This window comes from Rattus norvegicus, chromosome 11 (genome assembly GCF_036323735.1).
Source record: "Rattus norvegicus strain BN/NHsdMcwi chromosome 11, GRCr8, whole genome shotgun sequence".
In the NCBI taxonomy this organism is placed as follows: Eukaryota; Metazoa; Chordata; class Mammalia; order Rodentia; family Muridae; genus Rattus; species Rattus norvegicus.
Window position 1 is genome coordinate 14899414 of NC_086029.1, and position 21900 is coordinate 14921313.

General features: G+C 35.6%; 1 protein-coding gene across 5 annotated transcripts in view; it reads right to left on the bottom strand.

Annotated features, from left to right (window-relative positions):
- Window positions 1–21308, bottom strand: part of Epha3 (Eph receptor A3) — a 335681-nt gene extending 314373 nt beyond the window's left edge. Inside the window, exons 1-2 of one of the 5 annotated variants that reach the window (XM_006247976.5) lie at window positions 20891–21308; window positions 2397–2461 (exon numbers count right to left, since the gene is read on the bottom strand). In XM_006247976.5, the coding sequence (XP_006248038.1) occupies window positions 2397–2461; window positions 20891–20978 (153 nt within the window). In that variant the 5' untranslated portion in view covers window positions 20979–21308. Of the gene's footprint in view, window positions 1–2396; window positions 2462–6237; window positions 6432–20890 lie in introns of those variants that run through there. The other 4 variants (XM_039088234.2, XM_006247977.5, XM_039088235.2 and 1 more) reach the window with 4 other exon arrangements.
- Between the last annotated feature and the right edge of the window lie 592 nt (window positions 21309–21900).

Sequence of the window (21900 nt, forward strand, 5' to 3'; positions counted from 1 at the left end):
ATCTTTATTGTATTGAAGAAGTAGGGAAAAGATTAACGAATACAAATAAATTGACCCAGGCATGGTGCCAAATACCAGTCATGTTTACTCTGGAAGACGAAGCAGGAAGATTGTAAGCTCAAGATCAAAGTGGGCAAGACTGCACTGCAGATGGATGCAAGAGCCATTATGAGACCTTCTCTCAAAACAATAGTAGAACAGAAAATGCCTAAAACTGGGCTTCAGATTCAGCGAGAGCCCTGTCTCAGAAATAACATTGAGCAGATATGGTAAGACACTTGACATTTAACTCTGCCATACACACACACACACACACACACACACACACACACACACACACACACACACACACAGAGAGAGAGACACACTACATAAAAATATGTACAACAACATTTTTTTCTTTTTGCCTGAAAATTATGTGATAAACTTCAATTCTTTCACCTGCAGTGAAACATGTGAAAATGTGAAATCATGTCTATAAGATCAACAGAGGGAAGCAAAGGGAAGCAAAGGGAAGAAAGAAAATCACTGAGGGAAGCTGTCCTCTCCCACATGAAGAAAAAGACATAACTGAAAACTGTACACTGAGGAAAACAGGAAGACAAGTAGGCCAAACGGGAGCACAACTGGCACACAGACTTCTGCCCATGTTTAGCTTAACAAGATGAGGAAAAAGCATGCTGAGACACAACTTCTGATTCAGGAAGTCTGAGGCAAAACTGACAGTTTCAATTTTCATTTATCCTTATTTGCTGTTGATTAACATATATACCACACTTTCTATTAGAAGATTTTATTCACTCTACCCTCAACACCCAAATTTTGTCTGCATATTGATTGACACACTTAACTTATTTTATCATAAAGTCATCAGGATTTACAATGAGAAATTCTTAAATTGTGCAAAGAATGAATAAAAACTATCCTAACGCTTAATGTGTACAACATTGTTTTCATTATGTCTTCATAAAAGGAAAACATATGATAGAGTGCTATTTGGGTATACAAATTAATTTCCTGTGATTAAAAAATTGCATATGTGCATATATGTGTCAGCAAATTGTTACCATGGAATTCATATATCTTATATACTTAAATAGTAGGTTTCCATAATAAATTATCAGTAGAATCATGAAAAAGATATAAATGAAAAAATATAAAAAGATATAAAAGCTTAAAAATATAAAACCAATTTAGGTCTATCATTTAGCTAATTAGTACTGTATGAGTTTTCAGTCAATCCTGAGTTTAGATATATTTTTCTGACAATTCGACTGTGTTTTATCCCAATAATTTAATTCTTTTACACCTATGGAGAAGCCAAATCCTGGCTTATTTCATTCTCTCTCTTCCAAAGCAACATGGAAGCCCTGGTGATGGGTTTTGGCATTCTGTCATCGTCGAGGTGGGGTAGAAAGCAAAGCAGAGACAAGGATGACAGATGGATGAACCACCCTTGACAGAAAGCATCCCTTTGCGAAGGAATGGTTGATGGTTCTGTGTGAGTAAGACAGTATGTTTAGGAATCCAAATCTAAATATGGATACCAATGGAAAATTATACTAATTAAAATCACTTTGAAAAGAATACAACCACAGAAAGAGAAAGAGCACATGAAGTTGTTCCTGTGAGAAATATTTCACACTTTGCATTTCATTCATGCTATACTCAAAATAAAGTATGTTTAAATTATTTTTACAGTTTTAAGACACATAAGAATTTTCTAAATGCATGGTCTTTTTTCAAATAAATACATTAATAAATAATAAATTTTTGTAAATAAAAGGCTCATTATAAATATGTGAGACACCAAAGTGCCATACAGTTTAGTAGACTGTGCCTGAACAGGTAAAGTCTAAAATTTATATAAAAAGTTCAAAAGTTAAGGCATTATTGATTTTAGCATCTAAATAATATCCTGTTTTAATATAATCTGGGTAAGTGAAAGACGTTCAAAATAAATAAAGGGAACACATGCTTCCATAGTTGAATAAGGAATTCTGTTATACGTGAGCTTATCATCATGATTGATTTTAAGGGTAGAACTGGAGAAAACTTTACCAAAGATATACTTTGAATATAATGTGACATTTTGAAGTTGTGTCAGATATTTATCTTGTTCCTATCAAATTTAGATTACCTATAAAATTTCAATTACAACTAAAATATTTAAGCATGCCAGTACAGCAACTCAGGTTTCAGGAGTAAAGAACTTTGAAATTTTCAGAGGTTGCACAGGACCTCAACATTAAATTGTACTTGTACATGAACCAATACAGCTGTTGATATAGCCTTTCATCATAATTACTGAGCTTTCCTCAGAAAGGACATTGACCATTCCTTACTATCTCTGAAAGAGGCAAAAGACATTCATTTCAGGGGTCTACTGAACTCACCCCGTGGGATGGGTAGGAGATCCAGCCCAGCTCTCCTTGAATCGTTTTTGAATCTAGTAGATTAACTGCAAGAAAACAAAAGTACACCAAGAATGTAAGTACAATGAGTTTTTTTATTTGCTTCTTTTAACAACTCCTGCTTTACATAGTGCTGTCTAATAAACAGTGCTGCTCTTTGTCACTATAAAACATGATAAATACAAGACAGCCACGAGGAGCTGGAGAGAAAGTTAATGGATCACAAGCTGTTATGGTCTTTTAAATTTGTTCATGTAGGACACATAAACTATCACATAGTTATACATTCTTACAAGGGAAATAATAAAAATGCAAAATTGGTAAGACATTAATTCTAACATAAAATGACTATAAAGACAACTAAATTGAATTACCATATGGTTCCCCCAGGAATTGTCTCAAATATGTATTATATAATTAATATCCCTTGTTCTACATCTCATCTTCTTACTGGCATATGAGACTACCAAACATTTATACTCATAACATTTAAATTATTAGCACATAAAATAAACAAAGCAGTTAGATGTACATCTGAGGAGAAACCAAAGCAAAAGAAGATAGTGTTCTAGACCACCACATGTACAATCTTGATTATTTATAAAGCACAGTGATTTTTCTCACAACATTTGTTATGCACTACTCTGACTTCTAAACTATACTAATAGTGTAAAAGGTAGTATGCATGTAGGTGCATTAAATATAAATGATAATAATTTTGTCAACACCTTTTTCATTTTGTTATATGTTAAAAATTAGTTTTGAAGAGTATTTTGAATATACTACCAAGAAGAGTTCACTTTGTTTACATGATGTATACTGTTGTCAGTCTGACCTGTTAAATAATGGAGTGTATGGTTTTACCTCATTCTTCTACATTAGAAAACAACCTTATGGTTGACTAATGGAAGGTTATTATTAATGTGAACTAGAGTAAGCAATCAATAAAATGAGAATTTCATTTTAAAAATCTAAAATATTCCCATGTCAAAGAGAATGATGATAATACCCAGATTGTACACCACATATACATGTTGCTGCAGATCTGAGAAAATTAGTCAACTCTTATAAAAATCCTAATTAATGTTTTACAAGGAAACTAAAACAGTATAATATGATAAGAAATAAAACATATGGTAGAATTTTAAATATCAAAAATTACTTAAAATTTCCTGCATGGCTTGCTAGACAATAAATAGATTAAATGGCTCTAAAAACTTGGCCATTTCAACTAAAGTTATAAATCTTGAAATTGAATTATCTCCTTTTCTTTGAGGAAAAAGTATAAATTTGTTTTGAAAATTGTAATAGTTAATAATAAACATAAGGGTGTCTGAAAAAGTCACAATTTACTGCTATCTACCTAAAATTGTCTTCAGTATTATGTAAGATGGTGTGTAAATGTGTAAATAAAGGTTAAATGGTATTTCCCCCTCTGAGATGTCAATGTACTCCCCTCCGCAGGGGACCTCCAATAACAGGCCTGAGAAACCCTTTGTAGAACTGTTGACTTCTCTAACACCATGTCTGTCTGCACTGCCATGCTTCCCACCATTATGATAATGGACTGAGCCTCTGAAACTGTAAGCCAGTCCCAAATTAAATATTTCTCATTATAAGAGTTGCCTTGGTCATGGTATCTTCACAGAAATGAAACTCTAAAATAGCATACTTAAGAAACTGGGTCCAGATGACCCTGAGTTAGACCTGAAATGGGAGTCTCCTCTTGAGGACTGTCTTTTGTGGTACAAATGGGGACCTGCAAGACTATAATGGAGTGAAACAACCACTAACCCTACCCAGCTGTGATCCTGTGACAAACAGTGATGAGGCATGGCACAGTAGCCCTAAGGGTGTGGTAGTGGCATGCATACCTTGGTGGTAACCAACAGCTCTACAGTTGACTTTCCCTCAACAAAAGAAAAAACTGTTTCTGGTACAGGAAACAGCCAGCTCTCCAGGGCTAATGAACTCCTGGATTTGGGAGAAGGATCTACTACCGTTTATTAAACCAGCACCGTTTATAACACCATGGTACTTATCTGTCCTCATACCCACAGGTAAGTGCAGTCTTTATTCCTCATCAAAGAAACAACTGTGCAAAACATGGATACTGTTACAAAATCCATAGCCACTCAAAATACAGTCATGAAGTCCAATCCAAGCTTATACACTTACAACATAACTTGTGCACCTATGGCTCAAGGACACTTGCTGGTGTTAATGAGGAGGGAAAAATATCAGACTAATCACATTTGAATTTGGATTCTCCTCAATGAAGAAATAATCCAAAATACATAATAATACCACATAAGTCAAAATTTTAGTGTGCATAATTTATGATCAGAAATAACACCATTTCCCACAATTTTGATGCTGTTATCTATCAGACTTTTAATTTTGCCAAGCATGATTATCTTGCAATATTATTGCACTAATCCTATCATGTACTTTGAACCACCATGAGTTTATAACAAGCAATGGAGCCAGTGTTCTTGTAAACTTACAACATGGAACAACAGTTCCACTTTGCCCTCTGAAATGTGTTTGTAATCAACTGTCAACACATGATCTAATGGCAGAGACTAGCTGACATCCAAAATCTTTTTAAAGTTCTTAATTTAGGTTTATGAGGTGCTCTTTGTTTGTATCAAAATGAGAACAACACAGTCTAAGAATCATAAACACTTTAAAGTTAGCTGAAGTTGGTAATTCCATAACGAATTTCTAGTTACATACTCGTGGTCCTTTCATAGTGCTTACTCTCTGTGTGCAGAACACAGTCTGCCTGAGAAAAGTAAATAACGGTGGGTAGACTTGAGAGTAAACCTGAGTGTGAGTTTTCTGACACATCTTGACTAAATCATAGATAAAGACCATTGTTTTAATCTCATAATGCTTTAGATTGGGTATTGATGCTTTCTCCTCTAAAATATACAAAGATCCTATAATTTCCTTTCCAGTGTTAGCACTGTTCAAATGCCAGTGGAAAGAGTTAACTCTCTAAATTGTTTAAATATCTAAATATTATAGTCTGAGCTTTAAACCCAAATTGTTAATAGGAAGAGGTTGTTTTCATTTCTAGAAAAGTTAAAATTCCAATTTGAATATTAACAAAAAGTTAGGGAATTGTTCCTGAAATTTAGATTCCTGTGAATTGCTTAATCATAACGTCTGCCTCATACCAGTTATTCACAAGAAATGTAAGTTACTCTTTAGCATATTTCAAATTCTTTTTTTTTGGAGAAAAATGTCAGGTTTATTTTATTTAAGCTTGAAATGCATGAATGTGGCAATTTCTAACTTTCATTTAGATATTTTCCTTTTCTTTTTTTCAAATTCTAATGAACTTATTTCTAAATATTATTGGTGTGTATTAAGGAGACACATTATTTAAATAACATTAGAATATTTTCTACTCAAAAACTTATATGGCCAATATTAACATTTTAAGCTAAGTTATTTTTAAGTTGGAAACATTTCTTAATATTAATATTCTATTTTTGTAGACTTTGGCAATAAAGTTTTATTTTGGAAATCACTCCTTCAAGTCTTGCAGTACATGGCTTTATATCTTAATATATTTGTTGTCTATAGTTTCACCACTTTTCAATACAGGTGCATGGCTAGGCAAGGGGCTACATTCCTAAGATGGGGAGGCCATCTTCTCTTGGACATGACGGTTTGGCACTAATTGAGACCAGGTAGATCCACGAAAGTGTGATATTTAATGGAAAGTCCCATGTTAGAATTAGTAAGAAATTAGTCCAGAGTAAATGAACTCAAGTTGGTTATAAGAAAATCTAGAAAGGGGAGAACCCACCTGTTACCCCTGCCTCTAATTTGACTGTCACACTTCCACTGCACTGAACAGTTGACTTGGGACTCCTTGTGGCCACCATTCTTTTCCTTCTTCTACCGTCTGTCCCAAAGGAGATATTCAATCAAAATTTTCTTCCAGGCCAGAGAGATATCTCCATGGTGGTTCCATGAGGCCCAGGATTTGTTCCTCAACATCATAAATGAGTTCATTTATGACATCACAAAGAATTGGCCCTATCTACTCTTATTAATAGAAATGCATCAAATTTTCTATCAAAAGACCTCCTTGTATCCACTCATTTTTTGTTTTACAGACTTTAGATTTCAAGGTCTCACACAAGCTAGGGAAGTATTGTATCACTGAGTTACATTTCTAGGCTCAAAAATGCAGGTATTAGAATCAAATGTTAAAATAGATAATGTCAGATATGTGGATAATTAAAATCGAGTGATGTAAGTCTCTGGAGATTCCACTCTTTAAAACCCATGAATACATGAACTTTTTTTTTCAAGGACAATTTAACTTCTGATCTAGAATGACTTCTTGCTCATTTACAAAGGTTGGCAGTTAACCTAATATTAACAACTGGACACATTAAGTGCTATGTACAAACAGTGTTAAAACTGTAAAAATTCAATCACACACTCTCTTCCAGAGGCAGATCTTTACAATTGTCTAGTAGTGTATCAAATACACTTTGTGGTGACAAAAGGTTTTCATTGCATGGAAATATTGAGTTATTTATAATTATCAAATAATCATTTCAAAGTGGACAAGCAGCTATAATAGCTAAAGCATTTCAGATTCCTATAATAATAGACATTTTCTTGTAAAGCCTTCACTTATAAGCGGCCTTTATAGCCAATACAAATGCCTATAAAATCACAACTGAAGAGAAGACCATCTTTTCATTCCCTCTTGCTTTGACTAAAGAATAATGACTTTCACTCTGTTCACATCAACACCTCGGTTACACAAGCCACATTTCTTGTCCACTTATCTTTATCGTTTTCATCACTTTCTTTTATGATAAAGAGCACACGCTTGGTTTAGGTTACAGAGACCAGAAGAACCCTATAATCTGCTTCTAAATGATAGTTAAGCAGCCCAGACAGAAGAAAAAGACACGGAAGGGGACACATTTTATTCTTGCTCTTGTAAATCTCTGTGTAGCTCTCTTTCATAAATAATATGGAATTAAAAATTCACAATTTATATTTTGAGCAAAAGTTAACAATAGTTCAGCTTTCCCCCCTAGTTTGTTTGTGTGATAGTCCATTGAAAAGAAATTTAGAAGAGTCTACTTTGATATACCTCAAGTTGAACTTATCTATTATTTTTACATCTTAATTTAAATGCTTCTTTGGGGTACGTGATAGTAATTTTGTATCTTTCTAAACATAACAATTTTGATAGATGCTGTGCTTCAACTAACAACTGCTAAAATGTTGTGATACTATAAACTATTTTGATTATTATATAGCAAATCTTTTGCATGTAAACTTCTCAGAAACTTATGTTAAATTTAATGTATGTGTTGTCATATAAATATTTAGTTAAGACTAATTCTCAGATTTCTAGATAAAATGTTTATTTAAATAATCAACAATTCTTAACATTTCTTGTTTTTCTTTTTTCTTTTTTCCTTAAGTTACCTTTCATTATATGTTAGCTCTGTGGATTTTCTGGACAAGGCAGTATACTAGAAATTTACTGTTCTTAAGGGATTTTCCTTTTAAGAAAAATTCTGGATTTGCCTCTATACAGAGCATAATTGTTAAAAGAACTGCAATTATGTGCCTCATCTAAACCTTTACAAGTAACAGGCAGGATTCCTCTAAATGAAAACACACACATTCTTACCACAAGGCTTCCTGTTTGCCTGGTTATATAGTTCCAGGAGATAACATCCCAAACTGCACTGGCAACACACACTTGCACAGGTGTAAACTATACTATTTTTAAGCATAGAGGATTTTCCCCTGTTTTCCTCTTCCAATAAAAAAGGTTCCAAAGGATATACACTGGAAATGCTAATGTACTTGACAAAACTATCAAAAACTCAGTTGGGGCAATCTGTTCTAGCAAATAATCTTTTCACATAAACTATTGGAATCTTTTGTCAGTGACGTTGCAGTAAATCAACAACAACCTCAATAAATATTAAAACTGTCATAAAATATTAGCTTTCTCTTTCTGGACACTGGCAACTTGTTTGTAAGTATGAGTAATTTAGATACATTTTCCAGTTTAGACCTATTTTCTAAATATGACTAACAATCCAATTCCAATCCTTGAGTATAAGTGGCATATTTTCAATGCACACTTCCTTTTGAAATGTTCTAGAAACAAAACAACTTATTTACTTTTAACTCAGAAAAATACTTTAAAAGATTAAATGCAAAAAATAGAAACATTATTCAATCATTTTATTAAAAACAATAATTAACACAAATATCATTTTTAAATACCTAAATGAATATATTGTCTTTAGCTTATAAAGTCAGGCTACCTTGGTATATTTTAATCAAAATATCAAAATCTTGATTATCAACCTTCAGATGTGAAATCGAAGTTCTGTTGAGTCCAAGTTTTACAGATTACGTGAGGTTAAGATAAAACCACTTCTAAAGTAACACGTTTTAGAAATAATAAAAAGCTCATGGAAGTTCCTTGGACTAGCAACAGAAATAAAGCTGCAGTGAAGAAATTACATTTCAATTTAGGAATAACCTTTAAACATTGTAATATTTCCATACACATTTTTTGCAAAGGAAGTTAAGTTCATAATAAATAAAGTATTTTAAATATCTGGAAATACTGGAAGCAAATACAGCTTTGACTTCTTAATGTTCAGCAAAATATTTAAAAGTCATGTGTTATGGATTTCGCTAAAAATGATACGAATTTGAGTGACAGCTGCAGACACACACACATAAACAGGTTTTTTTCATGGAATACATTTGGATATTTATAAGAGTCTACAGAAGACCCTTCTATTTCAAAACTCCAGCTATTTTCTTCAAATTTGGGGATTATGGTGGCAATGGAATATATCAAACTGACTGCTGGGGACAGTCAAAAAACATTTAATTTACTGATGAAAGAGAAGGTAGAGTTCAAACGGATTTGCGTGTGGTTTTTCTTGGTAGTGTAATTACATTGTGAAGAGGGCCTGCAGAAGCTTCTAGTTTGGGATGGTCCTTTTGTATTGTTTCCATGTGTTTCCAATATTCTCACATGAACACATGTATGCATGCATATCCAACACAGAACGTACGTGCATCTTACATCTGTGCTTGCTGGGAAGTGTTCTCAATGCTCAATTTTTTCATGGTCTTCTCTAAATTAGGAATTTGTTTAAATTATGAAAGTCTAGAAATGTGCAATTGAGTCTAAAATGTTTAGTTTCACTCATCTCGGTCAAATGACGTGCAGCAATAATTTATCTTTTCTGGATGCGGAATTTGCGATAGTAACGCGTCTTCAGAGGATTTGCATCATGATTTTCACTGTTTCATATTATATATGTCATTGCATAATTTTTAATCTAAGAAAATCTTTCCAGGCTCATCTTTCCCACTAGAACTAATATTTGCACAGACATGAGGCATGTTAAGGCTTATAATATTTGCAAAATCTAGTCTGAAACCAACCATTATCTTCGTACTCTCGGTAAACTCTCAAGGCTTTGTAACTATGAAAAGATGAGTTCGTGTATAACAAGACATCCAGTGTATCTCACTTTTCTTCACTCCTGTTAACAGCTTCCAAAACTGCAAGTTTGAAATTGAGTTTATGACTCAAGACTTTTATTATTAACCTATTTATTTTGTTTACGTGTTTGTGTGTCTGTGTGGTCATGTGTGCCCCGCATGTGTGCGGGAGCTGGAGCATTCTAGAAGAGAAAAGCAGATGCCCTGGAACTAGAGTTATATACCATGGGACTGGAGGCCACCCCAAGCGTGTTGAGAACAGAACTTTGGTCCTCTGCAAGAAAGCTGAGCATTCTCAACCACTGAGGTATCTCTCCAGTCCTAAGACCCTGCACTTTTCATTATTAACATTAAGTATAATAAATCTACAATATATACTACAAGCCTGGTCTTATTACAAAATATTTATAACTTCCAAAGTTGATCTTTTGACTAGAAAAAAATTAAATAATAGAAATTTTATACCTTTTTGCTTTTTTCTGAGTTATAAAAATCCTGTAACACTTAAAATAATTTTAAAAATCACTTTCAGGGGTGAGAAAATGCTGTATTTTACAATGTACAAATGTTTAAGGAGGGCAATTGTACCTCAGAATATAGGGAAACTATTATTATCATTATAGATTAAATTAACCAGCTCAGTCACCTGAAATATATATATAATTACCCATGGAAGAATTTGTTTCTCATAAAACAAGGGCATTAAATGGTAGTCTAGGCCAGAAATGTAGATAACACACAGGAAAAGTGTGAGTTTTTCCTTTGAGTTACCAAATGTAAATGAGTCTTATCTACGTTAACACAGACAGAGAAAGTAAACCAAGAGAAAAATACTAGGCTTAAAAAAAGTATTTCTAGTATTTCAGGGTAGTTAAGTTTAATAGAATTTTCATATTTAATAAAGGGGCAGAACTTTAATTTGTTGTTATACTTTGGGTAATAATTTTAGTTCTTTACAGTCCTGAAAAGCAAAACTTACCTTAAGTTGCTTTGGTATATTTGTGGGAGTATTATCATTATTACAGACAGTAAAGGGGAAAAACCAAGATTAGACCATGACAAACGACTCTTTTAATATTTAATCTCACTGGCAATTTGTTTTCCAGAACAACACTTACAGCATCTTCTGTACATAACGAAAATACTCATCTATACCATTTTAGTCACAGTGCGGGAACAGCTCAGTTTGGTAAAAGAACCCTCTGATTGGCCAAACACACACACACACACACACACACACACACACACACACACACACACACACACACACACTGGGGTGGGGGTGAGAGAGAGCGCGCTTGTGCTGCAAACAGACTTTTCCTCAGACCTAAGGATCAGTAAAATGAGCCACATGGAAGCTATTGCAAATTAATTTCCCAGCCTGGCTTCTCAGTGTGAAGATTGTCTGCCATCTTTTGCATTGAGATCTATCTTTAAAAAGGTCATAACTTTACTACTCAAAAGATATCTGGAAAATAGCATTCAGTTTGGTTCCTAAAAGGTCATTTGGTAACGTAAGAATTAATTCATGTGGAAATTATGAAGAGGTTAATTTAACTTTTCTCCAATAATAATTAAGAATGGTAGTTGAAAAAGCCCTATAGGTCCTAGTTACCTTAAGGTTCAGCTACATAATTTGTCAAGATTGTTGTTTTGAGAGCAAATAAAATGATAAAACTCAGTTTGGGAATTTTTATGTATGTATTTAATTCATTTTGTTTAATAATTTATTTTTACACCTTAGACCTACAAAAGGACATACTTTTGAGTGGTACTATAAAGGCTCAAGTATTGATTTCACATGATATTAAATAACAGAACGCAAGGGCTTTATAAATTCAAATTAAGGACTGTGCTTTTCAGTCCAGTTTACATTCCCTTTGATTTGGAAGTGTTATTCAAATCCATACATGAATTTTAAAAAACCACATTTGAGAAAAGAAATTGATGAGTTGTTTTCCAGATGCCAGGGTGGAAAAAAGAGCTATCTGCTACGGCTTTCTTATTTGCCAGTGACAGTGGCTGCACCCTCTTCAAGAGCACAGTGTATAACAGACAATACATTAGAAATTTTTTTTTTGGTTCTTTTTTTCGGAGCTGGGGACCGAACCCAGGGCCTTGCGCTTCCTAGGTAAGCATTCTACCACTGAGCTAAATCCCCAACCCCACATTAGAAATTTTAACGTAAAGCCAGAGGTAGTGATCCACTTCTACAAGTCTAGCACGTGTAAAAACAGGTGAAGAGTGCAAAACCAGCCTGGGATACATGAGACCATGTTTCAAAACAAATCAATAAATAGCATTTTTAAAAGTTAGACATTGACATTACAGCAACAGGAGACAGATCGGCAAAGGCAGCTCGCTTTCTTACTTGGAAGCCTGATGTCATCCATAAGCTGCTTTTGCTCTTTGGCAGGTAAAGGGAATTTATTGCATCAATTAATGCTAAACGTGTGTTGAAATTCCCCAGGAAAAGCAAAAGTGCTCCATACTTAATTTGCTACTTTACAGAGTACTCTTTCAGCTACCATTTTAACTCTCTTAAACAAGCTACAAGTATTTTGTAATGTAAACAAAAAGAAATCACTTAAGTATTATTTAAAAAAAATCACTCAAATCAGAGGGTTTCCCACAGGGAGCAGCACCTACGTTTCGGAGCATGCTCTAATGCTGTTTTCCCTCTTCCTGATTTTCTGTGGCAGTTCCCAGAGTTCAGTTATACTCCATTCTTATGACAAAAGCAACCCCTCTATGCCCCCCATAACCATTCCCTATTTATGGTGACAATTTTCTCACATATTTCCTTTCTTTTTTGTTTTGTTTTTGTCTGTGGAATCTGGGGAAATCTTTATTTGGGGGTGAGGCCTGTGATATTTCAATGTTAAGAAAGCAGAGGCCAAGATAAATGAAGAAAAGGCCCCACAGGCCTCGTGGACTACTGTCTGCAGCTTCCCTAACTTACAGACGGTCATGAGCATGACTAACTTACAGACGCATGTGATCTACGTGGGTCTCCGCTTAGGAAGTTCAAAAGTCCTCCTACTGATTTAACTTAATTTCTCCTGCCAAAAATCTTTCAGCGTTTTGAAGTTAATTTTGCAAAGTCACAAAAACAAATTAGTTCAAGCCACAGAAAGCAAGGCTGACAACACTATGGTTCTGGAACGAAAGATACACAGGATTTGAGAAATTAGTCAATGTGAAGACACAGAGGCAAGATGGAGCTGTGCGAATCCAGTGGTATGTTGCTAGGATGTTTCTTCAGTTGTACCTAAGGAAAGCCCTAATACGTATGTTGGGTATGGTTGACGTAAGGGATGAATGAAATAGAAAAACACCAGTGAGGTTGTAACCCGAGTGGAGGAGAAGGCTTTTAAAACACACTTAGCTACTCGATCCCACCATTTTTTAAGAGAATCATTGAGGCACATAGTCACAAAAATATATGTAGCAGTAAACCGTGCATCAACTTTGAAGAAACCCTCTATGGCCCATCTCAAGTTTATTTTCAAACTCCGAAGTGGGGGAAATGGTACAAATCTGAGAGAGGGATGGTTTGGGGGATGGGACACAGGACACTCTGTGAATGATCAAGAATATTCCTTTAGCGATGAGGATGGGATTAACAGGTGGATGTCACCTGCAGGTAACTTTAAAGAACACTGAAACAGAAAAGGAAAGAAAACAAAAATTACTTTATTTAGAAACAGGAGGAGGAGAGCACACTGGAGAGAACAAGAAATAGCAAGGAGGGTCAGACAGCAGCCAACAGGACAGCCGGGTAATGAGAGGTCTCTGTTTTCAGTAGCTAAATGAGAAAATGCTTTTCCAACATTGCAGGAAACTCAGCTGGAGCCTTACCCTCCACCTCCCCTCTCCCTAGGTCACCCGGTGAGTAGAAAAAGGTAGTTGGAAAAGACACTACCGCGCCACCTCCAGACACCAGATTGAAAAGTCTGGTTTGACAGCCACGGAGGAAGCGGCAGGGAAATCTGAGATCTGTGGTCTCCTGCCTAGATCAGAACTTGCTTGGGTACAGGGGTTGGAGAGTGGGGGTCGCGTTCTCTCTGTGCCTATCGGGTGCAGGTGGCGGCCAGGTGGGGTGGAGCAGCGCGGCAGCGACAGCCGGGAGGCTGCAGGCAGAGGGCGCGCGTTCGTTGCGAGATGCTTGCTAGCTTCCTATGGAAAGAGGAGTTCTGAGTCCAGAAAGCTCTTCGGGTGCTGTGGGAGCAGTTGTACAGAGGAGCCCGCAACGCGCACGCCACAAGATGCTAGGTGCCCAGAACAGTCAGCATCCCTCCATCCTTCCACAGTCATCAGGGTTCCGCGTCGTGCTCCAGGCACTGATTTTGGTACACGATTGAGGGAAACTGCTGGAAGAGCTCCCTGGCCCTGGAAGGTTTACAGCTGGCCGCTTAACTTACTGGTTGGGTTTTAATGAGAAAACAGTGAGTGAATAGGGCTGGGGAGCGAAGCGCCATGCTTCCTAGACTCTACTAGTGTCTCTTCTAGTAGATAGGGGTTATGACACACTGGCGTGAGTGTGATGGCAGTGAGGGTGCCTGATTCCTTTGTGACCACCTTACAGTTACTGCCTGTAAAGAGCCATAGTGCTAGCATTTTACTAGGGCAACAGTTTTACAAATTAATCGACAGTGTCTTATCAAATGTGGGCAGTAGGACGCGAAGAGGCGCGTTCACGTTCTCCTTTGGCCACCCCTGTCACGCAGGAAGACTGTTCACAGCAGTCTGTTTGTACAGTGCTGCAATTTGTTTCCCCGACTCCTTCCTCACCTATTATTCTCAGTTCGCCATGTTGGTTTGGATTATGTGGATTTTCACCCTTTGCTTTGACTAGAACAGCAGGACGTGGTTTAGAAAATGAAGGGGGAGGGGGGCGCTGTGCGCATTCAGGGCTTCCAGTTTAATAACGTCACTTCAAGTTTGAAGCTTTATTTGTTGAACGGGTTTTGATTCCATCCACCCTCCACGTGCATGAGCCCAGGCTTTCAAAGGGGAAGTAAGTTTTGGCTCACACTCTTAAAACTTTCTTGGGCAAGGTTTTCCTACTAGACAAAAAAAAAAAAAAAAAAAAAAGTCTGTAAACTTAAGAGGAGAAGTAAAGATACACACCACACCATTTTTTAACTATAGGTTTTAAGGATGTAATAAAAATTTACCCAGGCGATTTAATGATTTAAGTGATAAATATATTTTATGTTATTATTGTATTGTTGGTTTTAGAATCTGAGTTTCTCTCTATTTTTTGTAATCAGCTTATTTTTTTTTGCTTGCATGAGAATTATTTGTAGTGAACTACCTTTTAAAATGCATTCCAAAGAAAACTCGTAGGAGATAGACTAAAACTTCCTGATGTTCATAATTTGGGGGGGGGGGGGGTTGTTATCAAACAACTACCTGATACTAGACGGCCGCAAAAAGACCTGCAGAGTTTGAAATCAAGAGCACACTACTATCCAGTCCTTTGAACACAGGAGCAATGGCTTTCAGGAGAGATGGATTAATGGTTTGGGAACTGTTGTGTTTTATTAATATCACAACATCACAACTCTTTTTATTTTGAAGTCATTTTGAAGCAGAAGTCTTTCCCTTTTTCTTTTTGAAGAGTAAATATTTAATCCCAGCTTTCTATATACCTAGAAGAATAATATAACAAACCTTTCACACCAATCAACCATTTATTTGAAAACTGTGTGAAAAACTACTTGCACACTTGGTAAAAAGCCCCTTACTGACCCTCAGTGGTGATAAAATCCAGATCTCTTAAAACAACCAAAGAGAGGCACCCGAATCTGCTCTCAATCTCTCTGAAGCAAGAACTAAAGGGCAAAGTTTATTAGTCTATTGAATATTTCACAGACAAAAGTGCATGTTAAAAAATAAAGTTGGAGGTCTTGACAAAAAAAAAAAAACTCTTGAAAGTTAGCATTCTTCCAAGAAATACATATTTCTCTCTACATCCAGTATTTATGCCAAACAAAACCAGTGGAAAATGACTCAAATCAAAGGTAGCCCACATCACAGAATTCTAAGTAAGTACTGTGTGTAAGAACTTATCGAGTTCTGATGATTTGTGGAAAGTTTTATTAATACTTTCTTGAAGATTTTATGACTTGGAAAATGTAACTTTCGAGAACATTTCTTGCTGCTTCCATTTCCATTGAAGTCACTAAATCAAATATATTGTAGAAATATGCTTTGCTTTAAAAATCCTTTGCATATGTAACTAATTATTTGATATTTAAACGTTGTATATATTTTAGTTCATGAAAAATATCCAAAAAGTTCCCCTAAAAAGTTGAATGTTTAGGGATATTTTATAAGGAAGAAATATTTTGAAATAGTATTAAAAGTACTTTGACCATTAAAGAATATACAGGAATTTGAATGTTCAAATGGAATAATAAACACTCCAGATAAAGACTTTCATTGAATCATTACTTTAAATTTAAATAATTAAAGATCTTATATGAGCAAGAAACAAACCCTGGATAGATTCAAGTAACAGAAAACTTTATGTGAAACTTTCTCAAGTTAATAAACACTGGTAATACTTTTAAAACGATTATATAATACTTTGTTTTAAGAGTATATATTAGTTTTGATTTTTATGGAAACTTTCAGTTTCTTTTAATTCATGCAGATAAATTTCTCCAGTATAATGGGACTTAACATGTGGCAAGGGTGTTTTGTCTAGTTTTTATTTTATAAGAACAGTCACTTCTGACTTATACACATAACTTTTTACTTTAAGGGGAGAAGAAAAACTGTATTTATCACAATATCAGTATAAAAAAGCATAAAGCTGAAAATGTTCATAGCTATGACAAGGCTGCCTTGTCTGTCTAAATTCACTGTATTTGCCAGAATACTTATATTTTAAAGGGATTACTAATTTTTCACTTCTGACAAGAACTGATGTCAAAAGTGAGGTGAGTTGGGTCTTAAAGTGAATATTTCCTCACTTGAGTTCGATGGTATCAATATTATTCTTTAGGAAGATATTAATTCAAAATGAATTAATTTCATGATCAATTTTGAGAGGTTACAAGAAGTTTCTTTTTTGGCACAATCAAAATATTATCATAGCAATTCAGATTGTCAGTAAAAGCTTAAACAAATTTGCTGATAATCCTGTTAATGACCTAGGTCAAATGTTAACTGTTGTGGGTTATAAAGCAGTGAAATTAAGGTTTCTCCTACCTTCAGGCAAACGGCACAGTTATAACTGTTGGGGGTGGGTGGAGGGGCAAGCTATTAGGAGAACTATTAAATTACAGAAATGCATTCAATTATTTAGTCTAGCATGAAGAAATGCTATTAAAAGCAAATGTAAGCTCTTTTTCAAAAAAGCCTATAAAAATGACATGATAGCTTAGCTCTCTGTTAATGTTTCTATCACAGGGAGTTTTTATTTGAGAGTGAGAGTTTATATACATTGAAGGTAATATCAATACAGAACAGTTTTAAAAAGAGAAAATTTGTGATTTAAATATTTATTGTGTCAACATTCACCTACTGCTCCAAGAGAGGAAGTATATAGATGCATTTGCAAGTTTTACTTTTAATCACCCAACAATCCCATATATAATATTTTTTGTACTTTGCAGAGATTTATGTTAAAGGGAGAATATATCAGAGACGGTTTCTCAGACACTGAAGAAAAGTGTATCTCAGTAAGAAGTATGTAGGTAGGTAGACTGAATTTTACTGAACTGTATTTTAAAACCTCTCATTATTGTAAAGAAAGCAAAGGGTAAATGTGAATCCAATTTGTGAAGATCATTGGATGGAATGTATTGCATAGAACATTGAATAAGGAATCCACTTTGCTTCAGACAGCTACAAATATCTAGTTTGTATAAAGAGTACTTCATGTAGTTCTAAAGTTGACTGACCTAATGAAGGTTGAGCACTTCACTCTGTATCAGGCTTTAACCTCTTTCAAAACTTACTGTTTGTCATGATCTGAATCCCTGAAAGAAAGAAACAGAAGAAGCAAAGGAACTGTGCAGTACTAATTTTACTTTGAGAAGTAACTGATTTCCCCATGGAGTTTTCTTCTTGTGCCACATGAGTGGAAAGAACTGATCATTGTTAACAAAGTTTTTGCTACCTTCTGTGTGGGTCTTCAGGAAAGGTTTTAAGTGATCCCCAGAATCTCCAGAAGACCATGGAGACAAAGAAGCAGTTGAAATCACTTCATCAAAATCACATTAGAAAGTCACACAGTTAATTGATGGACTGGAAAATTCACATCAAATTCCTAAGTCATTTTTCCTTATTTTCGACTCATAGAATGTCAATAGTTTTATTTAGTCATCTCAATTTTTGTTAAAAAAAAAAAAAAACTCTCATGAAGATAAGTTTCTTAGCCATCAGCTCAATGGCCTGGTTTTGTTCTTCTAATTTTGTCATGTCTATCCCATGATAGATAGGAGAATGTACTCTAGTAAGTACGTTGCTGCACGTATTCTGTTGTTTAAAAACGTGATAGGCATAATATTTTTAGTATAATTTATTTTCTTATATGAAGAGCTGCCTATATAGCTTCCTCTTATATGCTTCAGTTTTCAAAATACTGATAAAAAGGAAAGCTGCATTAACTGCTTCACTTTACCTTAGCTCTATAGGAAAGCTGCATTAACTGCTTCACTTTACCTTAGCTCTATAGGAAAGCTGCATTAACTGGCTTGCTTTACCTTAGCTCTATCAGTGAGTCCGGCTTACTTACTTAGAGGAATTGCATGGAAATTGTGGCACAGATCAGGAATTTTCACTTCCCATATGACTCAACTGTGTAGTGCCAAGATACTTGATAGATATTTAAAGTATCATTGAGGTATGATCTAACTTAAACTAATTATTTCAACTTTTGTTTTATCCTCATAAAGATAGTAAGGCAGTTAGCTATAGGATAGTGTCTGGAAAGACTAATCCTGTGAACAATAGAACATAAAACTTTCATCTAAGAAAATATTACATTAGTTTTATAAGTACTTTTACTATTATAGCTCTATTGTGTTAATTTATACATGACTATTTATATACACAATTTAATAATACATGTACAAAGTGGTCTGATGGCAATTAAGATTTAATTATACTTATCACATTAAATTATTATACATTGTCTTTATATGAGTATGAATAAGATGAATGGTATTATTATTAGTAGTAGTAGTAGTAGTAGTATTTGCAATTTAAAGTGTGGTTAAGTTGACCACAAATGTAATTTCATCTCTATCCTGCACATCACTAATTCAGTGAGATCATTGTCCCGTTAGACTATACACATTCTATTTGGAAAAAGACAACTCTGCAAAAAAAAAAAAAATCAGACAGTTTTATTCTTTTCTAGTTATTGTTAGTATTTTAATATATTGGGAAAATATTTTAAAACAACATAGCATATTGTTGTGTTATTCATGCACAGATGAACTTTCTTTCAAGAAGAATGGCTGATGATTATTTTTAAGTGAACATTTTAATTTGTATTACTAAATGAGTGATTTGTGGAAAAGATGAGCTTTCTCATCATCATGATGAAAAAAACTATTTCTTTACTGAAAAGCAAACAAAAATTAATAAAACCAGTCAAACTGATAAAGGCAGCCAAGGCACTAAGGAAAGAAAATTAAACTGTCCCATTAGCGTGAAAGTGGGTCACCAAACATGTGAAGCAGTCTTTGTACTAATAGGTTTACATACATTTTTTTTCACATGGGCATAAGCATAATGTAGACAGCATGGGCTCTACAAAGTATTTTTCAGTGAGTGTGGTACAGCTACTGTGCTTCCTGCCCATCAGCTGTTCTCTATTGTTAACTTACTCGATAAAATTCTAAATGTTTAAAATCATTAAGAGGGAATTAAAGTTGTAATTGTTGCTGCAAGGCAATCAATTATTTAGAGAAGTTGTCTTAAGAGTTTCTATTCACAAATCATTAGAACTAGATATTCAAAAGTCTGCAAAATATAAAAAAGGATATTGAGTCTGCTCAGTACACATGAAAACAAATATTTGCAGTCTTAGGCTTACACTTTGATCCATTGAGAATCCAGGGATGCCCGTTACACGGACAATAATTAATCCAGCATCAAGGAAATACCGTTAGCTACCCCTGAGTGTTCTTTCTAATGTGATATTCTGTTATTTACTGCATCTACCCAGGAGCTATTCATCAATCAATCATTAAATGCATTCTCCTGTTTGTAAGAAAGGCCTTAAAAAAAAAAGAACCCAATTTAATCTCACTGTTTATCTCTTCAAACAGCACTGGTGTTAATGTGGCATGCATATGCTGCCCATGAGAACCTGCATCGCTGAACACAGCATCGCCCGGCGGGATCCACAGAACGTCAATAAACCGGTTGTAACATAAACACACGCATACACACACGCACTCAAAGACTTCGGTCCAACGAGCCGCTTTCCCTCTAGTCCATTCATAAATGCCAAAGGATCTAAGCAGGAACAACCTGTCATTATCTTTAAAACACACCGCAGGATCTCGAGAGAGGCTAGCCTTTTCTTTGAAACTTCTCAAAGAACCACATGGTCATAATTAGAAAATAAAATACTGCCTTGGCTATTTGGCAATTAACAGACTGGGTTGTAAAACAACAACAAAAAAAAAAAAAAGAAAAAAAAACAACAACAACAAAAAAAAAAAACAGGGTTTTGTTTCTTTCTGCTTCAAATTGGCAAATGTAATCACTGGAATAGCTATCAGATTAAAAACAGATTGTTTTTGAAGGTTTCTACAATCCCAAATCATCTCCCAAAAGTGTTGTGGGATTGCTACTGGGCAAAGACAATCTTTTCCTGCCACTCCTTTCTGGACATCTCAGGGAACAGCGCGGGTCCAGGGGCTGCGGGGCTTCACTACGGAGCGACGAGGTACCTGGCTTACCTTCGTTGGAAGGCTGTGGACTCAGTTCCCTGGAGCAGCTGAGGACGCAGCAGCCGAGCAGGATGAGGATGGAGAGGTGACAATCCATGTTGCTGGTGCACCGGGCAGTGAGAGGAGCATATCTCCACGAAGCATGCCACTGATGTGTGGGAGAGCGCTCTGATTGCTGGAGAAGTTACCATGCTCCGCTCGCAGTCTGATGTCAAGTTTGACACTGGAGATAAGGAGGAGTCTGGCTGCCTTTCTGGGAACCCCGCTCGGGGACTCCGCTGGGTCCTAGTGCCGTCGCTAGCGGGCGCTGAAGAATAGCAAGGCAGCCGGTGGTGGCGGGCAGCCAACTCAGTTCCACGGAGCAGCGCGGAAGAACGCAGTGAGGTGGAGGTTGAGGGTGTCGTCTGAGGGGTAGGGAAGCCAGAAGTTGTGCTGGGAAGGCGACGGAGAATCTAGGGAGCTATTCCGTTTTCACTGAAAGAAAGCTATTTGTTTGCTATACTTGTTCAGTTGTCTATTTCTGAAAGATCCCTATTAGAGGCACTGTGAGTTGAAAAGAAACTGACGTTCAAAAAAAAAAGTATTGTTTTTAAAAGTGGCAGGCATTCGCTTAATTATTGCAGAATTACGAGGACCATTACAATTATCCCTTTACTGTTTTCCCTGTGATCACAATTCTCCTAGTGATTCAGCAGGACAAAAGTAGACATCCTAGACCAGAAAGTCTGTTCAGTCCATCACATGCTATCGGGCTGTTAAAGGCATTTGATACAGGAATTTCAGTTCAAAAAGAGAGGGCACAGGCAGGTTCTGAACACTGGCAAATAAATGTTGCCCTCCCAGAACTGTAGCAATCCTAGCCAAAGCAGTAGCTCCAGGCATTCGTTCTATCGTGTGCTGGATTTGTAATATAAATCAAACTTCGAATCCTGAACAATGAATGCTCCTGTCTACAACCAGCTAGCAACGGGATGTTCCTGTTTTGTGCGGCTCGGAGCATAAGTCTCAGCTCCCTGTTC